The sequence below is a fragment of the Lolium rigidum genome, chromosome 2, assembly GCF_022539505.1.
Source record: "Lolium rigidum isolate FL_2022 chromosome 2, APGP_CSIRO_Lrig_0.1, whole genome shotgun sequence".
Classification (NCBI taxonomy): Eukaryota; Viridiplantae; Streptophyta; class Magnoliopsida; order Poales; family Poaceae; genus Lolium; species Lolium rigidum.
The window spans coordinates 111556594-111579729 of NC_061509.1; the positions used below are offsets into that span (position 1 = coordinate 111556594).

Here is a 23136-nt window from a genome sequence, read left to right on the forward strand (position 1 = left end):
TAGTGTGGGACCCACTTTCATTTTGGGCCGGCTCACTTACTTATTGGGCCGGCCTGTTAACACGATAGTGGTCCCACCTGCTTATTGGGCCGGCCCACTATCTTGTTGGGCCAACCCACTTGCTATATGGTGGACCCCACATACTAAGCGGGCCTGTCCTTTAACAGGCAAGTGGGACCCACTAGTGTTTTGGCCCGGCCCACTATCTTGTTGGGCCGGCCCACTTGCTATATGGTGGACCCCACATACTAAATGGGCCGGCCCTTTAACAGGAAAGTGGGACCCACCTGTGTTTTTGGCCCGGCCCAATTTCTTGTTGGGCCAGTCCACTTGCTATATGGTGGACCCCACATACTAAATGGGCCGGCCCTTTAACAGGAAAGTGGGACCCACTGCGTTTTTGGCCGGCCCACTATCTTGTTGGGCCGGCCCACTTGCTATATGGTGGACCCCACATACTAAATGGGCCGGCCCTTTAACGGGAATGTGGGACCCACTTGTGTTTTTGGCCTCGGCCCATCGGGTTGTTGGGCTAGCCCATTTGATCTATTGTGGACCCCACGTACAAAATGGGCCGGCCCGATAGCAGGAAAGTGGGACCCACATGCTAATTGGGCCGACCCAATAATTTTTTGGGCCGGCCCACTTGCTTTATGGTGGACCCCACTTGGTACATGGGCCGACCCGATAACAGGAAAGTGGGTCCCGCATGTCTTGTGGGCCGGCCCTTTTCCCTGTTGACTGGTCAAACGAGTGCTTTCGGCCCGGCCCACATGCTTAGTGGGCCGGCCCATTTTAGTTTTGACCAGTCAACCTTAGAGGTTAGGCCCGGCCCACGTAACTAATGGACCAGCCCACCTATATAGTTGACCAGGTCAAACTAAGTCGGCCGGCCCGACCCGCAAACTTAATGGGCCGGCCCGCTTAAGACGTGGCGAGCCTCGTGTGGGCCTACCATCTACCACGGGGTTTCAGCCGGTTAACGCCGTTAACTGCCAGTTAACGGTGTCTGCCACGTGTCAGTTTGCATGATGTCAGCAGTCAACGGGCTCGCGAAAACACTTCTGCAACGGTCCGATTTTCCGTGGCGGAAGGGCGCCCTAGCGCGACGGACCGAAAAAACCGTCGTAGGACTTTGCCTGACGCAGTTTCGACAAGAGAACCCTTATCGTCGGGTAAGGCCCATAGGCGACGAAAAATACCCCTTAGCGGACGATTTTGAGACGTTGTCTATCAGAACTTTTCTTGTAGTGCGAGTAGTCCTCTTGATAGTGTCTGGAACATACAACCTTCCAGTTGGCTGATAGTCAGAGTGTGAAGAAGATCCCAGGGAGAAATCTGTCATCATGAAATAATTATTCAACGATGCATATGCATCCCCTGTGGGATACTGCTCCTCCTCGACAAACACATTTCTGGTGTATTCGGAAGTGTTCATATCGAAAGGTCCTCGCTTCCCCTACTTCCGGAACACTCCTCCTTTTTCACCTTACATGTCTTCCCATCTTCAAGATCTGACTCAATTACTATGGGATTCTCCTGATAATCCCCCACTCCATATTGAAATTTTCGGTATTGGTCTATGGCATCATGGTCTATCTCCGGATCACATCTAACATGATCAGATTCAGTACCCATGAATGGTTCAAAACGCCACCCTGTGGAATTTTCTATTGGGGTAACTGAACGTCGTGTGTTTCCGGATTCTTCTCCTCCTTCATAGCCTCCACAGGAGCTACTAGGAAAATATCTGGGTGTTGGTGGGTTTGGTTCTGGTTCAGGGGCATCTATGTCAATGTAATCACCAGTAGAATATACCGGTGTACGAGGTTCACTCTCCATAGGATCTTTGCCCTTGGATCCTTCTTTAGGCTCGGTAAACTCCTCCAACATAGTATCAATTGCACCAGCCAGATGGAGATGCATTTGAAAGAACAAGGTTAGCAGATTCCTACAGTTGTCCATATATTTGGCTGCTTCTGCAGGTCTCTTTCTGGCGAATTTGAAATGGTTCCGTGTAGGATCCTCATCCTCCTCCATATGTGGAATATGGGCAAACTCGGAGCCAATAAAATCTTTTGTCTTATGCTCACGTATTTCGGTGATGGATTTTAGGATAGCTATATGGTAGGTTGTCCTAATAGTTCTTGCCTCTCCTGCGGGAATTATTGGGCTCATCCCTAATTCTGCAGGTAATTGGACTCCTACTCTGCATTTTGCTAGTACAGTACCATTGTAGTACATGTACTTCATCACTCGGATATGGGGATCACACCCAAATTTGAACAACATAGCACGAACTATGTCCGCAAGTCCTCCATCATTGTAACATCCCAAAAATTCAAAACAAAGAAGAAAATGAATTTCTCTTTTTCCCAAATTTTGGAGCCAACAAAAACTTTAATTAAATTAGGTTAGGTGCATAGTGCTCATGCATGTATGTGATGATCTTTGACATGATTGTTTGTTGAAGTGTTGGGAAAGGTTCCTAAACCCTAAACCTTTCTCTTTGGAGTCAAAAAGAAACAAAGCAAAAGAGAAATAAAAGAAAAGAAAAATCATATGTGGGCATATAGCCATAATTGCAAATCTTCGCCTATGCCATTTTTACTTTAGCTAAATGGTTGTGAACCATTGTTAAACCCAACCTAACACTAACTAAACCATAACCCATGATTATTTGGATCAAAGGGAGACAAGGAAAAAAGAAAAGAAAATCAAAATAACATCACATATGAGCTTATGGCCATTTTTGTAAAACATTAACCTAGGCCATTTTACCTTGTGTCAATGGTTTGGAAACATAACTAAACTCAAAATAATCACTTTTGAATCAAAGAAACACAAATCAAATCAAAAGAAATAGCAAAACCAAGTAACATGTGATAATGGTCAAATCTGCCATTTTTAACATGTTACCCACTTTGAGCCCTTGTATTAAGCAATCTCTAAACTAAACTCTCCCAACTCTTTGCACCTCATCCAAGACCTCATCAAGGTGAACACTTTCGGTAAAGACCAACCCTGCAAATTCTTTCTCATTCACTAAATATAATCAAGCAAAGAGGCAACAATGAAACAAATTTAAGATCATGTCATATTTGGATTTTCCCAAATCACCTCCATTTTTGCAAACCAACACTACCAGGAGATGCCAAAGATTATTTGAATCACACCCAAGAAATATTTCTGCAAAATTCAAAGTTGAAGTTCATGCGGCCATTTCATCAAACACTTGGCAGGCACCAATCTGCCAACCCTAGACATGCTTTTATCCAGCAGATTTTGGACTAAACCATCAAGTCTTTGGTCATCATTAGCTCTCTCCTCCACTCCTTACACAATGCCAAGCACCAGAGACAAGGATTGTGCATGAGATCATCATGTACCATGGCCATGCCGTGGTGATCATGGCACCACCATGCCATTTCCCTCTCCACTCACATCTAACCCATGTCACCATGTCCTTGAGCCTCTACTCACTCTCCTGATCGCGCAGGACACCACCATTGGCCAGAGAGACGCGTGCAACGCCCTAGCCAGGACGTGCCCGTGATGTCCAGAGCGTGCTAGACGCCGACGTGTGCACGCCAGAGCGCGCCAGAGCATCATCGCGCCTCATCACTGCTGACCTCCCCTTGACCTCTCCTCTCGCACACGCACACACCCGTACCCCAGCAACCTCCCAGACACGACCGTTTGCGCCGGAGAGGACCGTCGCCGTCGTCACCATCGGCGACTTCCGCCACGGTACTGTGAGCTCGCGTCACCCTCCCGCTCGCGTCAGCGCTCCATTTTCTGTGTCGTCAAGCCCTCCGTGCTCGCCATGACATCGCCAACGTCATTGCGTCATCACCCACGCCGCTCCGCCACTGTATCGCCGACGCCATAGTCGACCTAACCCGTGCGCCTCGGACTCGATCGCTCGCTATAAAAGGAGGCCACTCTAGCTCCAACTCTTCACACCAATCGACTCCTCTCATCTCATAACCCCTCCTCAAGCTCTCCCACCTCCCAATTTCACCTGTAGCTTGCCAGTTGATCGCCGGAGTGCCGCGGAGCCGCCGCAGACGAAGACGACGCTAGGAGCGGCCCAGGAGCCACCACTTGTACCAGGAGGACCGCCGTCGTCGACAACCTCGCCGTGCATCAACGCCGCTCGTCGCCGGCCACTGGTTAGCCCTCCGACCCCCTGGTGCTCGCCGCCAGTGAGCTCGTGCTCGTCGTTGACGATGACGCACGTGAACCGTCCGATCTTGATCTAATCCTGTGGCCCTCATTCAAACATACCGTTTCGGCGATTATAACACGCTGACAGGCGGGTCCCGCTGTCAGGCGGCCTGCTCGTGCGAGACACGCAGTGGGCCGGCCCGTTTCTTTTTCTCCTGGCCCGTGTAGTTTTCCCGCGCAGCCCACAATTTCAAATTCGAATTAATCCATTTAGTTGAAATTCAATACTGATGCCATGTTCAAATTTAAATAGAAAAATATCTACTGAGCCAAATTTGATGAATTTTATATTTCTGGAAAGCTTAGGAAATTCTTTATCAAACTACACTGGTCTCAACCCAAGATTCATTGTATAACTCATGTGAAATAACAAGGCAGTAACTTTTCAAACTTCAATCTTTTATTAAAAATCAACCATAAATTATTTTGAGTTGATTCCAACTCTCAAAAATCACATTTCATATTGTCTATCTGAATATGTAAAAATATGACATGGTTGTTTCATATGATCATGAGCTAGATTCAAATAGTGGCTACGTGGCCATTCCTAGCTCATTTTAATTATTTCAAAAATAGTATTTAAATTCTATGAGGTGTAGCATATTATTTAAATCACTTCCCCAAGTAATTCAATGTGAGGTGATGACATTATTCTTCATGACCCCATATGTTATTACTTGAGAATATTAAATCCTTTTCCAAAATAGTAGTGTTTAAATTGCATGAGATGTAGTATCTCATTTAAATCATTTTCCCAAATGATAAATATGAAGTGTTGACTTTGGTCAACATGATCTCATACTTCTTATTTGAGGATATTAAATCTTATTAAGGTTCAATGAGAGGAAATTATTTCTCAAAGGAAATAAATAGAAACCCTAATAACTATTTCAATGAGAGGAAATTATTTTTCTTAAAATAAAACAAAGTCAACCACCATGTTAATGATTGTGATGATAATAGATCATCTTGTGTGGTAAATAGAATACCTAAGTATTTGTTTGGTGATTGTGTACCTCGTATTCATTTATAGACGCTAGTACCGAGTGCTACGAGGAAGAAGAAGTCTACGAAGAAGAAGAAAACTTTGATCACTACACCACTCAAGGCAAGCTATACTATTGCAAGCTACCCAAGTGCAAGCTCTACTAGAGCAAGGCACCATTACAATCTTATTTTGTGTTTAAGGATTCCAATCCCAAGTTTTTATCTTGCAAGCTTTACTTTGGTTTATAAAAGTTTATTTTGTTCATTAGTTCACTTTGGTCTAGATATGGAGTATTACAAGAACATCAAAGTTAGCCTAGAGAACTACAAGTTAGTTAGCAACCCTCATGACTAGTTGCTAGTGCTAAAACTAAAATTGACTACTCTAGATGGGAACTTTTGAATCAAATGACTTTGAAAACCTTAGAATGATGAGTCATTCTATTGAAAGTTTTGAAGGTGAATACGACTTGTGAATGACAGGTGAATTTTACAAAAACTGATGGTTGGGTTCGGATGCGATACCATTCCAATTCTAGAGTACCCCCACAATACCTGATCATGGGTAGGGCTTAACTGGAAATTTATGTGCTTTAGTATGGGTTCCCTCTAAATAAGCGTCATAGGGGTTATGCCGAGGCTACCTCCGTGAAAAGTGAAATGACGTGAAATGAGGGGAATGTCCGACCCAAGCCCTGTGCAGTTTCCAGGATGGCGATTTGCCATGGCTGGGAGGCCAAGCTCATGGGGAGAGGTGCCTGTACTAGGGTATGTAAGTGAAAGGTTATGGTTGGTAGTCCGCACACTGAGTGTGATAAATCAGGGTCAGTTACCCCTGACGGATTATTGCAAATGTTGTGGCAAAAGTGTGCGACCTCTGCAGAGTGTAAAACTATTCGAATAGCCGTGTCCACGGTTATGGACGGTTGGAAAGGCTATACTGTTCCGTCATCAGACAATTTAAAAAATGTGACATATGACTGGTGACTTGTGACTTGAACTTGAAAAGGGAATTTGACTTGATCACAACAGAGTTGTGGGAATGACACTAATGTTCCCACTTGAGTTTAGTTAGGCAACTAAAGAGTCTTTTACAACTAAGTGATTATGAAATAAAACTGGCTTTATGCAAATGAACCTATAGCTTAGAACCCCCTTACTATAGTTGATAGTGCTTACTTTAGTATTAGTTTGCGAGTACTTTAAAGTACTCATGGCTGTGTCTCTGGCTATTCAAATGGCCAGACTATGAAGAGGAGCACCAGTACCACAAATACCACGAAGATGGACAACAGGACGTCTATGATAACTAGGACTACCTCCTGACGTCAAGCGTTGCCTGTGGAACAGATGGACCGCTACTACGTTTATTCCGCTGTGTGATTTGTAATTGATCATTAGATCAACTGTTGTTGTAAGACTTGGATCATGTGATCCCTTGTTATAAGACGATTATGGTTTGTAATGAATGATGTTCTGTGATATCAATCTATTATGTCTCGCAAAAACACTATTCCTGGGATTGCGAGGTATGGCATAATAGGCATCTGGACTTAAAAATCCGGGTGTTGACAAGTTGGTATCAGAGCCATTGTTTGACCTTAGGAGACCCTAGTTAGAATGGACGTCTGAAAACTTAGTTTCCAAACAAATGAAGTGAATATTTATGAAAACCTATTCTCACTCTTATCCTTGTAATCTTTTCAAAATGAGAAATCCATGCTCTACTTTTCCTTGAAATTCTACATAAAATTTGGCACACTTGATCACTTCTCTAACTTACTCATCCTAATTGTTCATAGATGGAGTACAACTATGAGTTCTATCAGCTTGGCCACGGAGGAGACCTAATGTTCCAGAAGGATTTGGAGCAACTAGTTGAATATCTAGGACATCCGTATCCCGAGTTCTTTGGAATAGCACTCAATAATCAGTCGAGAAACCAAACTCAGTGGGTAGTTACTACAGATATGAGAGGAAAGCTTGGAGCCCCAATTTGGGAAACCATATGGTTTTCTGTGATGGGGAACACTTGGAAGGATGGAATAGCCAAAGCCATGCAAGAAGCACTCGCCCGTCTGTGTGGATACAATGTGAACAAGATCAAGAACACTCGCTTCTTTTACTGCCCAAGGCATGACCTCATGGGAAGGCCAATCACCATGCCACCGCACCCGTAGATGAACCAATATGTTGCATACCTGGAATTCATGCTGTACAAGACACGCAAGGAGTTTGACAACGCCAGAGCCTTTCGCCAAGCACATTACCCATGAAGATGAAGAACCCACCATTCCGAAGGAAGAGTAGTATCACTAAAGCACTTGAGTAGGTGTGAGTTTGTATCTGTCCCCTATGTATCGTAGAACGAATGAACGGTTCTTAAAACCAACGGTGTGTTAGCTTTGTAATGTGTGATGTTTGGTATGAATGAAAAAGTGTTGTTGGTTTTTACCCCCTCAACACTACCCAAGTTTTGAAACTTTTTAAACTTTAAACCAAACAAACCATAGAAAATTCCCTCTTATCTTATGATCTACCTCAAACATTCAGATGGCCCCTCCAACCCGTAGCACCAACCAAGATGCAATGCTGCAGATGCTATAGATGATGATGGCAGATAGAGAAGTCAAAAGAGCTGAGCGACAAGCCAACCTTGTCGTACTGCAACAGCTAGCCCAGAACAACCAAGGACATGGACATCAGGATCATCCTGGATCCAAACTGAAGAATTTCCAGAACACAAGTCCTCCCATGTTTAGCAAGACAGAAGAGCCCCTAGATGCTGATGATTGGCTCCAAACAATGGAGAACAACCTGAAAGTTGCAGGAGTCGAAGCTGCAGAGAAAGTATTGTTTGCCACCCACTACCTGTCAGGACCTGCCAGAGCCTGGTGGACAAGTGCACGTGCAATGAATGCGGGACAGATGATGACCTGGGAAGACTTCAAACTCAAGTTCAGCAAGTACCATGTGCCCCAGGGTCTGATCAAGAAGATGAGTGATGAGTTCAGGGAACTCAAACAAGGAAGGATGTCCGTGGTGGAATACCGTGACAGATTCCTCACTCTGTCTAGGTATGCCCCGGATGAGACCGACACAAACGAGAAGAGGAAGGAAAGATTTCTGAATGGACTGCACGATGAGATGCACACTGTACTTGTGAACACCCCCTTTGCTGACCTGGAAGCCCTTGTAGACTCTGCCATCCAGATGGAAGGAAAGCTCCATCAAGCCAATGAGAACCGCAAGCGCCGTATGATGCACCAGAATGGACCCAGCAATACAGAGAAGTACCGCAACAATTCATCTGGAGGATTTGCCCCAAGACAGAACAAGCCACCTGCTCAGACGTTCCGTCCAAACTACATCAACAACCATGGAGGACACCTGAAGCCCGGAGGAAACAACAACAACCACCACAACAACAACAACCACACCCAGAATGGTAACAACAACAACAACCCTAACCATGCCCCAAGGACTGGAAGCAATGCTGTCCCCATCACCCCAAAGGACAAGTCAACTGTGACTTGTTATGAATGTGGAGTTGTGGGTCACTACTCCAATGAGTGCCCCAAGAAGCTAGCAAAGATTGCTCCCAATACCGCTGCACCTGCTCAGCAGCAACGCCGTGTCTCGACTGGAAGGAACCCGAACAACCGCAACGGTCGTTTCTACCGCATGAATGCAACTGAAGCCCAGGAAGCACCCAATGCCATGCCAAGTATGTTTTCCTGTTAACCCATTTGCCCAATCTCTCTTAGGATCCTAACTTTTCTTAAATCTCGGGACGAGATTTTGTTTAAGGGGGGAAGGTTTGGTAACATCCAAAAAATTCAAAACAAAGAAGAAAATGAATTTCTCTTTTTCCCAAATTTTGGAGCCAACAAAAACTTTAATTAAATTAAGTAAGGTGCATAGTGCTCATGCATGTATGTGATGATCTTTGCCATGATTGTTTGTTGAAGTGTTGGGAAAGGTTCCTAAACCCAAAACCTTGCTCTTTGGAGTCACAAAGAAACAAAGCAAAAGAGAAATAAAATAAAAGAAAAAGCATATGTGGGCATATAGCCATAATTGCAAATCTTGGCCTATGCCATTTTTTGCTTTAGCTAAATGGTTGTGAACCATTGTTAAACCTAACCTAACACTAACTAAACCATAACCCATGATTATTTGGATCAAAGGGAGACAAGGAAAAAGAAAAGAAAATCAAAATAACATCACATATGAGCTAATGGCCATTTTTGTAAAACTTTAACCTAGGCCATTTTACCTTGTGCCAATGGTTTGGAAACATAACTAAACTCAAAATAATCACTTTTGAATCAAAGAAACACAAATCAAATCAAAAGAAATAGAAAAACCAAGTGACATGTGATAATGGTCAAATCTGCCATTTTTAACATGTTACCCACTTTGAGCCCTTGTATTAAGCAATCTCTAAACTAAACTCTACCAACTCTTTGCACCTCATCCAAGACCTCATCAAGGTGAACACTTTTGGTAAAGACCAACCCTGCAAATTCTTTCTCATTCACTAAATATAATCAAGCAAAGAGGCAACAATGAAACAGATTTAAGATCATGTCATATTTGGATTTTCCCAAATCACCTCCATTTTTGCAAACCAACACCACCAGGAGATGCCAAAGATTATTTTAATCACACCCAAGAAATATTTCTGCAAAATTCAAAGTTGAAGTTCATGCGGCCATTTCATCAAACACTTGGCAGGCACCAATCTGCCAACCCTAGACATGCTTTTATCCAGCAGATTTTGGACTAAACCATCAAGTCTTTGGTCATCATTAGCTCTCTCCTGCACCCCTTACACAATGCCAAGCACCAGAGACAAGGATTGTGCATGAGATCATCATGTACCATGGCCATGCCGTGGTGATCATGGCACCACCATGCCATTTCCCTCTCCACTCACATCTAACCCATGTCACCATGTCCTTGAGCCTCTACTCACTCTCCTGATCGCGCAGGACACCACCATTGGCCAGAGAGACGCGTGCAACGCCCTGGCCAGGACGTGCCCGTGACGTCCAGAGCGTGCCAGACGCCGACGTGTGCACGCTAGAGCGCACCAGAGCGTCGTCGCGCCTCGTCACTGCTGACCTCCCCTTGACCTCTCCTCTCGCACACGCACACACCCGTACCCCAGCAACCTCCCAGACATGACAGTTCGCGCCGGAGAGGACCGTCGCCATCGTCACCATCGGCGACTTCCGCCACGGTACTGTGAGCTCGCGTCACCCTCCCGCTTGCGTCAGCGCTCCATTTTCTGTGCCGTCAAGCCCTCCGTGCTCGCCATGACGTCGCCAACGTCGGGCATTGACAAGTTAATCCCTTGTCAGCTAGTCTTTCTTTTACTCACTTAATATTACAAGCCATATATGTATCACATTGGAGCTCCTCCTAGGTCCAGAGAGGATAACTCGGTAGTTCTAGATGAACCTTACTTAACCTATAAACTATAGGTAGTAACAAACTAAGTACCATTACTACTCGAGCAGCTAAATACTATAGAGTTCGGTGCTGCTCGACTACTACTACGTTGTGGTGCCTAAGCGTTGTTCTCTTCTGGAACCTCCTCCATTCCGTAGACGATAAGGTAGTTCACCCCCTCTACTCCTCCGGATAGATCTGGTTCTTCATAGCAGATCTCATCTGCTCCTTCCACTCCTTCACTGGCTCCCTCCAGTACGAGCGTACTCAACAACTTCATTATAGGAAAGAGGTATTTTATGCACTATCTACATCACTAGACCAGAAAGTCATAGGCCAATGCAGGTTTTTGTAAGCATTTCTTCAAAGGTTGTTTTTATTCTGAAGAGCTATGCCCGTCAGCCTTCACCGGGTGTCTAGAACTTCATGGAGTTTCTTTCCAGCCGCGTTCGCAGTTCCAAAACCCGAAACATGGAGTGACAAGCCACGATTTGATACACTCTTCAAAGGTGTGTTGCTTTACCCATAAGAGATCTTAACCTTGGTCAAACCGGGCAGCTTTCCCTCCATACTTCCATGGTGTGAGGCCCGGTATAAGGTCATAGCCAATCATTGCATTTCTTCGCGACCCCGCACACTCACCATTGTTACAGTCCGACCTTGGGTCCTCGACGGTCTGTTCCGACCTCGACTAATACCCCCGCCGGTCAGCATACCCCATTGGGTATCATCCGACCTCGGTACCTTCGTCGGTCTTCTGCAACCCATGATAGACCACATTACCGTGAGAACTTAAAGGTTCCCCACCCATCCGGTTGTTCTCTCAGGACACAGCTGCTACCGTAAGCGCATTAATTGATGTGCGAGAGGAAGAAATACAACTGACTACTCCGTCGCACTCATGATCTTATGGTTAACACGGGTATTACGGCACAAGAATCACTGGACGATATTTGTTGTTAATCCTAGATAGATGGATATAAACCCATTGCAATGGAACCTTCACCATACTCATGCCATGGTTTCATTGCCCACCACATAGTCATATTCATAGTTGTCAACAAATAATGAATGAGAAATAGCAGAATCTCCAAGAGTGTATCTTAGCCGGTTTCAAGAAAAAAATATCTTAACCCTGCACCGTCGATTATCCGATTGAAGTGCAAGAAAGAAAGACGCAGCTGCCCTTGGATCCGCACCCTCTTTTCGACCAGGGCAAGGACGGGTCAGAAACCGAAGAGCCAAGCCACCGAGCACTACCAAAGCACACACACAACACAAGCAGAGGACAGTGGCCAAGCAACTGAGCGAGCGAGCCACTCCCACCGCCGCAGCCGATTCCCGCCGCCGCCGCGGCCATCCGCTGCTCCACCTTCTACACCCTCCACCCCTTTATACCGCGATCTCCTCCGGAACAACTGGTCGGAACTGCTGCTCCGCCTGCTCGCCCCCGCTGGAGATCCGCCCGGAGAGGCATTTGTCTTTCTGGGTAAACCCTAGTCTCAGTTGATTCGTGTGTTTCCTTTTGTCCCCGCTGCGAAAAATCGAGGCTTTTCGAGGGATTTCGGCCGCTTCTTGTGGAGGCTGCTGTTGCTAGTGCAATCCGTTCTTGGGGGTTCCTCTGTTTTGTCGGTGCGACTGCGTCGGAAATTTCGGCCCGCGCATTTGCCTATGGTTGTGTGCTTGGGATCTGGGAGCTTGTAAGATTCTCATTTGGAGCCTAGAGCTGGGCGCCGTCTGAACGAACCCTTTCTTTCTTCTTTCTTTGCTCTTCTTTATTTATCTTGAGATGCGCCAGAAAAGTATTCGATCTTGTTATCCTGAATGCGGTTTCAAGGTGTAGATTTACTGCGTCGATATCCACATCCACACCCATACACGAAATCTCTCGGGCCATACATTTTTATCTTCTGCAGTGTATTTTGTTGGAAGCACAAATGCAGCACGCCTTTCAGGAGCTATTCCCCCCAAAGCAATTTTATTTAGTTCTGCCACACTCCATTATTGTTTCAGGTAGTTTAGTGATTGATTCGCTTGATAATTTGGGGATAGTAGGCAGGTGATTTGAGCCACTCAGAGAACTTGTGGCTTAGCATTCTAACTTCTAAGGTATCTAACATTTTGGGAAAGCCATGTATCTCTAATTTTAGCACATAAGTTGTACTATGGTATGGTTGTGCTTATTTGTTGATGCCGTGGGAGCTTCTAGATAGTATCATATAAGGATAAGCCAAATCCTAAGTAACTCAAGCCCCAGTGAAGGTGAGCTTCTAGGACACATAAAATGAAGTTTTGATGAGCTGGTTGTTTGGAGAAGCTTAATTCTGTCGAAGGCCGTTGATTTGTTGAATACAGTAGCTTTTGGTTGCCAGAATCTACTTTTGAGATACTAGAAACTGTAAGCTTGTTTTCAGCTATGTTTTTTTTTTGCAGGTCAATCAGTGGTTTGGAATGTTTTTCCGAGCTGAAGAAGAGAAGTCTTGGAGCTGGATAATTAAGTTCTTTTAGGGATATGCTCCAACCAAGGGAAGCTGATGTGCCTGTGCTCTTTGTTGTATTCATAGTACTTCCGGTGATAGCTTATTTTCTTCTTGGGAGATGGCATGATGCTGCAAGTAAGAAAGCAAGGGTAGGTGTGCTTGCCCAGAAAGCTGCAGAAGAAGCGTTCGAAGTGGAAACAATGGCTTGTCCAGATGTTATATTGCCAGGACCCTCTCTGAGACCTATGCCTTATTTGAGATCTGTTCCTTCTTTAAGATCCGAGTACCACGAGTGTGCTAATTGTCATGGCCCTGCGAAGACTAGGTGCTCCAGGTGCAAGTCTGTTAGATACTGGTAAGATTCTAACCCATTATTCTCTGGTAGTACTTAAACTTCAAATAACTGTGTAGTAGGCACAAGTAGCTGTCTGAATCTTACTATATAATAAGTTCATCCATGGAAAAGAAACTATACCTCCACTTGGCCGCCTGGGTGGGTGAGCCACCTATTTGACTTTATGATGACATATCTAAGGCCCTCTTTGGATAGTAGGAATTTCATAGGATAGTTATAGGATTCCAATCCTTACGATTTTTTTTCCTATGAATTGCTTTTGGATCAAATGAATGGTGCTACATAAATTCCTATGGATTGGGTTCCTATGCCTCAATCCCATAGGATTTTGAGCATCTATTCCAACATCTTTCTAAGACACATTCGCCTAGGATCGATGCACGTTTCGTGTGTTTTTCCGGCATTCCATCAATAGAATTATTCCCACACTTTTTCTGTGTTTTACAATCTTCTGTTTTGCACCAGCAAACCTGCCAGATTCCTCTGTTTTTTCTATTCTGTGTTTTTAAGTCCTGTGATCCAAAGAGGCCCAATGTAGCTAAGCTTTGTAGGATTAAGTACCCTGTAGCTACATGCAGTTCAGCACCTGATTAGAGCGAGCAACACATCTAATAACTGCAGCCTTTCTACAATGCCAAATTTGCAACTGATTTATCCCTGCACCTTAGATTTCTGTTTAATATGTGCTCTCTCTTGGTCGTGTGATAATTAATTTACCTTATATTGCTCTGTTGTTGTGGCTACTTTCTAATGCTAATTTGAATGTTCACAGCTCCGGAAAGTGTCAAATAATACACTGGAGGCAAGGGCATAAGCAAACATGCCAGCAATGGAATGTTAATGGTGGCAGCAGTTCTGGTGGGCTACCTACTACGGAAAGTTCTGAACAGATGCCATTCTTGACTAACCTGAATTCACCTCTTCCAGGGGGTGATGTCCACCTGCATGACATGAATTTTGACACAGTATCAGAACCATCTTTTGGGACAACTGATAGCTATAATTTTGACCCTGATCTGTTCCCAACGGATAGAACCAACATCAATAAATCAAACCAGAATCTTCATTCAACTGAAAATGGTGCTTCTGTTGTATCTTGTGAGAAGAGCAATTATAGTGTTGATGAAAAAACCAACTCTTCTGAGATTTTATCAGCAAACAAGGTAGCATGTTGTACTAAATCAGACACTTAATATGGATTGTAGGAGTAATTCAATCTTTATACTCCAAATTTGTTTTATTCAATCCTTTACCTTGTGCTTTCAGGTTTCAAACAACAGTTTTAGTTGTTCAGATGAAAAGGATGGCAACTGTGATTTGACTTATCCTCTCAATGGCTCGACACAACAACCTAATAGTTGTGCTCCTGAGACAAGAAAACGGCCAAAAGCAAGCATCACGGTTTATGAACCAGACATGGGTGTCTATTTAACTTCTGATATGATCAGTTCTTGTGAGGGGCAATATGCTTCAACAACAGGGTCACTACAGAGGAGCAGTTCATGTGGAAAATCTACTGGAAAAGGAAATATTATCCATAAGAAGCCTCCATATCCACCAGGTAAGGTGGCTTCATCACAAAAACCACAGGAGGTGTCAACATCATATCAATACGATGGCCATGACAAGAATCCTTGCAGCAAAATTGAGCAAAGTAAAATTTTCTTCTCTGATGATGTGTGCTTCCTTTTTCTTTTATTTCACTCTTTTATCTCACATATGCATTCTATTGTGCAGGATCAGCAAAAGCAAGTGTTTCAACAAGCAACAATTTACAAGCATGTGCTGGAATCTCAAAACTAGGAGCATCCAAGGTTGAGGTCTTGAAGAAGCCCTCCAAATTTCTAAAAACAAGCCTGGTGGGTTTAATCAATGACAATAAGAGGAGTAAGGTTCGGAATCGGACAATTGGTCATGACATTTTCTTCTTTTAATTACCTAGCTGTTTCCATATGTAACTACTTTGTTGTAAATTGTAATTTCAGGTATTGTTTCGCTATGAGGATCTTGTTAAGTTCTTTCAGTACGAAGTACGGGGCATTTCTCCTAGAGGTCTTTTCAACTGTGGGAACAGGTATAACATTGTCTATATTCAACTGTTGTGCTGCCTTAATGTGTTTGTTATTATATGCACTTCTTTAATATGAACAGCATGCAGTATGTCTGGAAATAAAAAAAATGTAGGAATCTTACGAGGAGGGATGGGACGGAATTTTGATTAGGAGGTGATTTAGAAGTATTAAGCACAACTTCGATTGTTAGACTTTCATCAGCAAATTTCAAAATGAAGTGATGCAAAATAGAATCAAATGGTACTGCATATGCAACTAGTTAGAATGAGGATTATCCTAGTGTACCAAAAATGGTAGCGAAATAATTAGTTTAAACAAGTTGTACTTTATTTACTTGGTTAAATGTAGCTCGTCATGGATTATATCTGATGACAGTTATTCCTGTTTTGCAGCTGCTATGCTAATGCTGTTTTACAGTGCCTTATGTGCACAAAACCCCTGATGATCCACCTGCTTCTGAGATTGCATTCTAAAGACTGTAATACTAAACCCCTAACATTTTGCCTTCTGTACTGTTGTCTACTTTTGTCTGCCTCACTTTGTTATTTTCTTTTAGGTTGCTCAAAGAACTGGTGTCTTATGTGTGAACTTGAGCAATATGCTTCAACTCTACGTGAAAGCGGCGGACCTGTGTCTCCTAGTAGAATCCTTTCAAATCTTAGGAGTATTGGATGTCGCTTGGGTGGTGGAAGTCAGGAAGATGCTCATGAATTTTTAAGGTGTTTTAACTTACATGTTATATTTAGTTCCTCTCTCATTTTAAAAAAAATGTGGTTCTTTGCTTTTTCTTGTCATTGTTTAGTTGGTTTAACCAAAATTTCTGTTTTACTGTTTTGCTTTTTAACAAATTTGGTTAGTTAGGACAGTAGTCGAAATTTGTTCTGAATTTCGTGAGCTGACTATCTGGTTTGACTGGTAATTTTATAGCAAGACTATCAGTCCGACAAGTACTATCTTGTAGAATTCCTGAAACAACTAGCCTGCTAAATTTCTCTTGAAAACAGTAGCCTAAAATAAAATACTCTGAACTGGAACTATGTCGATAATTGCTCTGTTCCTGCTGTCGTTGTTGTGCCTCTCATGCTTGTGAATTACCGTCAGTGTTCGGGGTGTTGTTATGGTGGTGTTCGAGGGCATTGAATTGCCAGCCAGCTGGTGTTGAGTACCATGATGCCATGTTGAAGTGCTGCGTTGCGTCAGCGGCTTAGAGTCCTGAGGAGCTCAGGAGCAGCCTCCGGGAACTTTAGGTTGGGGGTATCGGGACACATGCGCTACACACAGAGGCAGATTGCCAGGGTAAGGGACGAGGTTGGGGTAATGGGCACGACTGCAGATGGAATAATGGTGTTGGGCCAGGCGCCTACCCTTACTCGATGCATTCTAGTTTATGTTCTATGCCAATATTTACCGAAGTTATTTTGGTAAGTCAATAATTGAAACCAATTTAACAACCGAAAACCATACAATTGGCTAGTTGGTTTAAGTGGTTTTTGCATTGTCTTTGGTTTTGGTTTCTATGCCCACTCCAAGTTCTGCTGACAAGGTAGTTTTACTGCAGTTTGGAAACCCAGTAGAATCTTTTACTCTATTCTTAAAAAGGAAGGGGGAAAAGAAAATTGTTATTCAAGTGATATAAACTTGACAGCCCTTACTATCCCTTTTATGTTGATCATATGTTCACATTTTGTTCATAATGTGCTTGATTTTCAACACAGGCATCTTGTGATGTCTATGCAAGCAGCATGCTTGGATGGACTGGGTGGTGAGAAACAAGTAGAACCAAGCTTGCAGGAAACTACACTGATACAACAGATGTTTGGCGGGCGCCTTAAATCTAAGGTAACGTTATAAGTTTCCGGGAATTACATATTTTGAAGAATGATGCTAATTTACTTCATCTCGTGCTTAAGTTATTACCATGTATATCATCAAAAATATTTTTTCTATATGTAAACGATGCAATTTTTCTCTTAGTTTCCTTTTTGCCTTGTGCCAACTTCTCGCTAGTTTGTCATGCACTGTTTGTCTGTCATATACTAACTGATTCAGTAAATAAAATAAAGGTTAAGTGCCTCAGATGCCACCATGAATCTGAAAGATATGAGAATATAATGGATCTTACTTTGGAGATTCATGGTTGGGTGGAGTCCTTACAAGATGCTTTGACGCAATTCACTTCTCCTGAAGATTTAGATGGGGAGAATATGTATAAATGTGGAAGGTACTGTGACAACGAACACATTTGCTATCACTTTTTATCAGACCACAGCATATTGAAGCCTCTTAATTTTATTGCAGGTGTTGTGCTTATGTCAAAGCAAGAAAACAACTAAGTGTACATGAGGTGCCAAACATATTAACGGTAGTTTTGAAAAGATTCCAGGTATTTTTGGTTTCGTCACTCCATCCAATACTGATCTGCTCCTACTATCTTTTTTTGTATTATCTATAATATGTAGCTATATCTCTGGAAGCATATATTCATACTTGTATGTAGCTGTCATGAGGCATGCATGTCAGTATGTTTTTCTTTTTTTGTAGAAATGACTGATTTATGGTAGTAATTCAAGATACTGTGTTTTGCTCATTCAAATTGCAACCAAACCCAATTCAAGACTAACCAAAACACATCTTGTACAAGTTTCCTTTGGGCAGAAATATTGATTGATTGGTTATTAATCATTATCAACCACTCTGAAATCACACAGGTGCCTGTATTTTTTTTCCAATGAAGGAGCTGATATAATTTTTTTCTGTGCTTCAGACAGGAAAGTATGGCAAGATTAATAAATGTGTCACTTTTCCCGATATGTTGGACATGGTTCCTTTTGTGACTGGCTCTGGCGATCACCCTCCTCTTTACTTCTTATACGCTGTGGTCGTACATGTGGATACAGAAAATGCATCATTCTCCGGTCATTATATATCATATGTCAAAGATATGCAGGGAACATGGTTGAGAATAGATGACTCGGAGGTACTAATAAATTTTCTTGGAAGTAGATTAAGGACCTCTGTACCTGTTGCTTCTTGAAGTTATTCTAGACTAGGGGAATCACATGGGTATACATTTGTTATAAACACAATCACGATATTAGATGCGCAGCAGCTCATAGTATACTCTTGAAATACACTTATGGTGTAGCCTTTACTATTTAGTGCTTATTAAAAGTTATAACGAAATGAGGTCTGTTCTCCTCCTGATAAAGTGAAGTCTTTTATTGCTAAGTGACGACAAACATATAATCTTTGATGTCTTCTCATATACACCTATGGTTTTATCATCATGTGACGTCTTTTCTTTAGTCATGTTATAGTTCCATTTACTTGATGGTATATACAGTCTGAAATTTGCATGAGCTGATGTGGTAATTTGTGTCTTAATATATGCAGGTCAAGGCTGTATCACTGAATCAAGTTATGTCAGAAGGTGCATATATGCTATTCTACTTGAGGTACAGCCTACCTGTTATTTGTTTGAATTACTCTGTATTCACTAGTCTCATATTTGTAAAATTTCATTCAGATCTTTTCCTCGCCCACCAAGGATATACGTTGAGAAAGGCCTATTGCCTGTTCCATCATCCTCAAAACGCCACTCGTCAAAATCCTCCAAGGGGTCTAAACAGGAGCAGAAGCAGACAGAATCACTCCTTGCTTCTGATGATCAAATCCGTGGTATTTATGATTTTAGACCAGACGAGGAAGGCTACAGGCAAGATCAGCATGCGGAGTTAAGGTCCAGAAATTTATTTCACATGGATGATGCTTTTACAGATTCTGTCAGCACAGACTTCTCGGACGCTACATCAAGTGAATGGTCGCTGTTTACCAGCTCTGACGAATCTTCATTTACCACTGAAAGCACTAGAGATTCATTCAGTGTCGTGGATTACGGTGACAATGCTGGCCTTGACCCAATCACCTCAATATTTGGGCCATATTACGCACCTGACCAATCTTCTGGGAATTTTGCCTCATGCACAAGGTTCTCGCCATCCAATCCACAAACAAGGTACTTTTCGGAAAGCACGGGCTTCGTCTCAGATTCTTCCTTGCCAACTCACCCCCACGGCAATGTACATAGAGGAAGATATCCAGACAGAGCTTGCGCGACTTCAGCCGAACCACTTGCTTCAGCAAACCAGCGAAGCGTGTATGGTAGGTATGGCCATAGTAGAGATGGTTTTGTTCAAACATCTGGGTTTTGTCACATGTAATGGTCTACATCTAGTAGTTTTAGCTGGAGCTCGGTGGCTGTGGTTAGCAGCTGCTCTTAATATCGCCTCATGTTCTTTTTATTTCAAATGAGGCATATTTAATTTTAGCTGCATATTCTAGAGGTAGATGACCCAGTGTAGCGAAGTGATTAGACTCATGTCTAGATGCTTAGCGTTTCGGATGACTTATTAGAACTCAGGGACAGGCCCTGTGCCGTGTAGGCATTGTTCAATCCAAAGATGGTTAAGCATTTATTTATTGTGTGTAAGAGGGTTCCATTTGCTTTGAGGGTTCGAAAATTCCTTGAGCACAGGGAAAGAGTTCACAATGTGGATACTGCTGATTTTAGCCTCTGGGGCATTTGTTCAGGAAGTTCTACCCGGAAGTCATGCTCTCAGAATCTCGTCTGGTGTTATTACTGCAACTTCAGGGCATCTGGAACATATGATGTAAAATTGGGCACCTAAAACTGTTCTAGAGCCAGTTTTTGTATTTTAGGGCACTCCTTCCAGGTGATGTAAAATAATGCAATAGCAAAATTTCAGATGATGTAAAATAGGATACTGAAACTTGTCTCTGTTGTTCACAATTGCAAACATATAAAACAAATAATACGGAACTATCTCATATGAATCTAAAATAAATAAAAACGAGATTACTTAATTGTTACATCACACCCAAATAGTTTAACAATTATTATACAGATAGTAGTTAATCAAGTAGCACATAAATCAACACACGCACAAAGTTCATCATACAACATGAAACATATAGAGATCTACTCTATACTCTCAAAGCATAGAGATGTAACTAGCGATTTTTAGATGAACGTGCTTTTTCTAAACAATTTGAGTGGTTGAATGTCGAGAAAGTTATGCTTGTTTTAGTGAACACAATGCAAAATAGACTTCAAACTGAAAACAGGAACTATGTACCAAAACAGAGACTCGTTTTCTAGGTTCAGTGTGAAGAAGATTGTGTGTATTACATAGATTTATCATGTATCTAACTATATAAAAGATAGCCTTGAGATATTATTCATATGAGGAGAATTGTAGAATTTGTACCTTTTTTTGATATTTGGAAGGCACAATATGTTTTCTCCGACGATATTATCACCTCATTGAGTTAGTTTTACTTTTGCCGGTGGGGACGACAACAGTTGAAAGGAATTTCCTTGCGACAAGTTTAATCAAGACCAAGCTACGTATTGATAGGAGAATATTCAGAGGTCTTCATCAATAGAATTATTGAAGATTTTCTAAAAAGGAGCAAAGCTTTGCCATTGAGCTGGTATTATTGGTATGTTTGTAGGTTCTACTTATAGTAAGATATATTTCTATTTTTATTGTTTCAAGTGACTTTGTTAGAATTATGTATATCATTAATGTCTTAGGACTATTTAGGTCTTTGCATTATTTTCTAAAAGTTTGTTCTAACTCAGATTATTTCCATCCTTTGCCAAAGCCGCATCTATCTATATTCAGGCCATCTCTCGCAAGTGATGTTTTAGAATATGGGGTCATATGCTCCTTTTATTTGAAATGCATCTTACACATATTTTAAAATTTTAAAAAAACTAAAACAAAAAAAATTGCGCGTACATTTTCATGTGCCATGCGCTCACAAAGTCTTTTCGGGAAAAATCGACTTCTCATGTGGCGTGTGTAAAAAACACAAAATTCAGTGCTGAGAATATAGCTGTTCACAAGATAAATTTTCTTTTTTTTTACATAGACCACAAAAATATTAATTTTTTATAAAACTTGGCGAACTCACATATATTATGAAGATGTACGTGCAGAACTTTTTGTAATTTTTTTTGGACACTTTTAAATATAATTTTTGGTAGAGGGTGCATATACACCTGGGAACCGAATTGAATTTCTCCTCTCAAGTATCTATATTCAGGCTATGAGAGATAAAAGATGCCACACAAGTGTTGACAATTTTTCCTGCTATTAAGTTTTCTAGCTGGCCGAAGAAAAAACCGTTATCTAGCTAGTGGACGAAGATGGGCTTCGTTGGAGCTGAAGCTCTTCGGATTCAGTAGAGGAAACTGTAAGGGTGATGTACCATTCTTTTGCCGATGGATTTGGTGAAGTTGGATTAAAGAGCTAAGATTTTTTTAAAAAGAAATAGGAAACTACCCCAGCTTCTGCATCAATTAAAGAACTAACATACTCCCTCCTTGCTAAAATATAGTGCATACAAGATTTTTTAAAAGTTAAACGATATCAAATTTGACTAAATTTATTGAGAAACCTATCTATATCTATAATACCTAACATACACTATATGAAAATATTCATTATTATGAATCTAGTAGTATTGATTTGATATTCAAAGTGTTGATATTTTCTTCCTACAAATCCAGTTAAATTTTGCATCGTTTGGCTTCAAAAAATCTTATATACACTACATTTTGACAAGGAGCGATTATATACGCTTTGGGGAGTGGTGTTTTGGAACATGGGAGCATATGCTCCCTCTATTTTAAAATACATATTACACATATTTTGAATTTCAAAAAAATTGAAACCAAAAATTCGCATGTAAATCTTCTCGTGCTACACGCTTACAAAGTTGTTTCATAAAAAATCGATTTATCATGTGACGTGTGTAAAAAAGACAAAACTCAGTGCTAAAAATAATGCTTTTCATAAGATAGATTTTCTCTTTTTTATATAGACCACAAAAAATATTGGTTTTTCGTGAAACTTGACGAACGAACATATATTATGAAGATGTGCATGTAAAAAAATTTGTTAAAAAATTTCGACATTTCAAAGTATGATTTTTTGGTAGAGGGTGCATACGCACCCGGGAGCCGAATTGAATTTCCGCTTTGCTTTCAGCTAAAAAAACAGCTAACTTCACTCCTATAACACTAAGGGAGAGAGAGGATACGAATCCGGCCAATAAAAATATATATCAAACAGGATGCGTTGTTTTGCTCCTGCCCATAGTAATGGGCACGGCAAATCAGCGAGGTAGATTTACCGGAGGCCATATGAATGCTCACGACAAATCAGCAAGTGTGCCCTACCTTTCTTAATGGCCGTTAGCCCGGCGTAGTTTACTATAAGGTGGACTTGGGCTAAACCTCACGGCAAACCGTTTGCCGTGTGGCCGCCAAAATGCACTCGGCAATTTTACCGATTTAACGGTTAGAATTTAGGGCATCTCCGGCAGGGAGACCCAAAAATCTGTCCGTTTCTGTTTGATTTGATCCGTTTAGATCACGCAGCGAACGATTTGAGGTAGCTTGTCCGGTCTACATGGACACATGTCACAGTGGGAGAACCTAATTTGTCCTGCCACAACAGTG

The 23136-nt window shown here is 42.0% G+C and overlaps 1 protein-coding gene across 3 annotated transcripts; it reads left to right on the forward strand.

The window, feature by feature from the left end:
* The first annotated feature begins 11985 nt into the window (after positions 1-11985).
* On the forward strand, positions 11986-20073 carry LOC124692234 (ubiquitin carboxyl-terminal hydrolase 15-like). 3 transcript variants are annotated; one of them, XM_047225554.1, is made up of 14 exons: positions 11987-12166; positions 13111-13512; positions 14285-14675; positions 14779-15166; positions 15250-15404; positions 15498-15586; positions 15977-16062; positions 16141-16303; positions 17300-17423; positions 17648-17805; positions 17883-17967; positions 18349-18561; positions 18978-19039; positions 19111-20073. In XM_047225554.1, the coding sequence occupies exons 2-14, from the start codon at positions 13190-13192 to the stop codon at positions 19802-19804; spliced, it is 2931 nt and encodes a 976-aa protein (XP_047081510.1). In that variant the 5' UTR covers positions 11987-12166; positions 13111-13189; the 3' UTR covers positions 19805-20073. The 3 variants fall into 3 exon arrangements, with proteins under 3 accessions (XP_047081509.1, XP_047081510.1, XP_047081508.1); XM_047225553.1 differs by having other exon boundaries at positions 11986-12166; positions 14779-15157; positions 15977-16303; XM_047225552.1 differs by having other exon boundaries at positions 15977-16303.
* Positions 20074-23136: the final 3063 nt, after the last annotated feature.

What these genes read in the sequence shown, in the direction of transcription:
- LOC124692234 (XM_047225552.1), top strand. Translation starts at nt 13,190, where the DNA reads ATGCTCCAACCAAGGGAAGCTGATGTGCCTGTGCTCTTTGTTGTATTC. An exon ending in TTGCAGCAAAATTGAGCAAA is followed by an intron (nt 15,167 to 15,249) that starts GTAAAATTTTCT and finishes TCTATTGTGCAG; the next exon opens with GATCAGCAAAAGCAAGTGTT. An exon ending in CTTTTCAACTGTGGGAACAG is followed by an intron (nt 15,587 to 15,976) that starts GTATAACATTGT and finishes CCTGTTTTGCAG; the next exon opens with CTGCTATGCTAATGCTGTTT.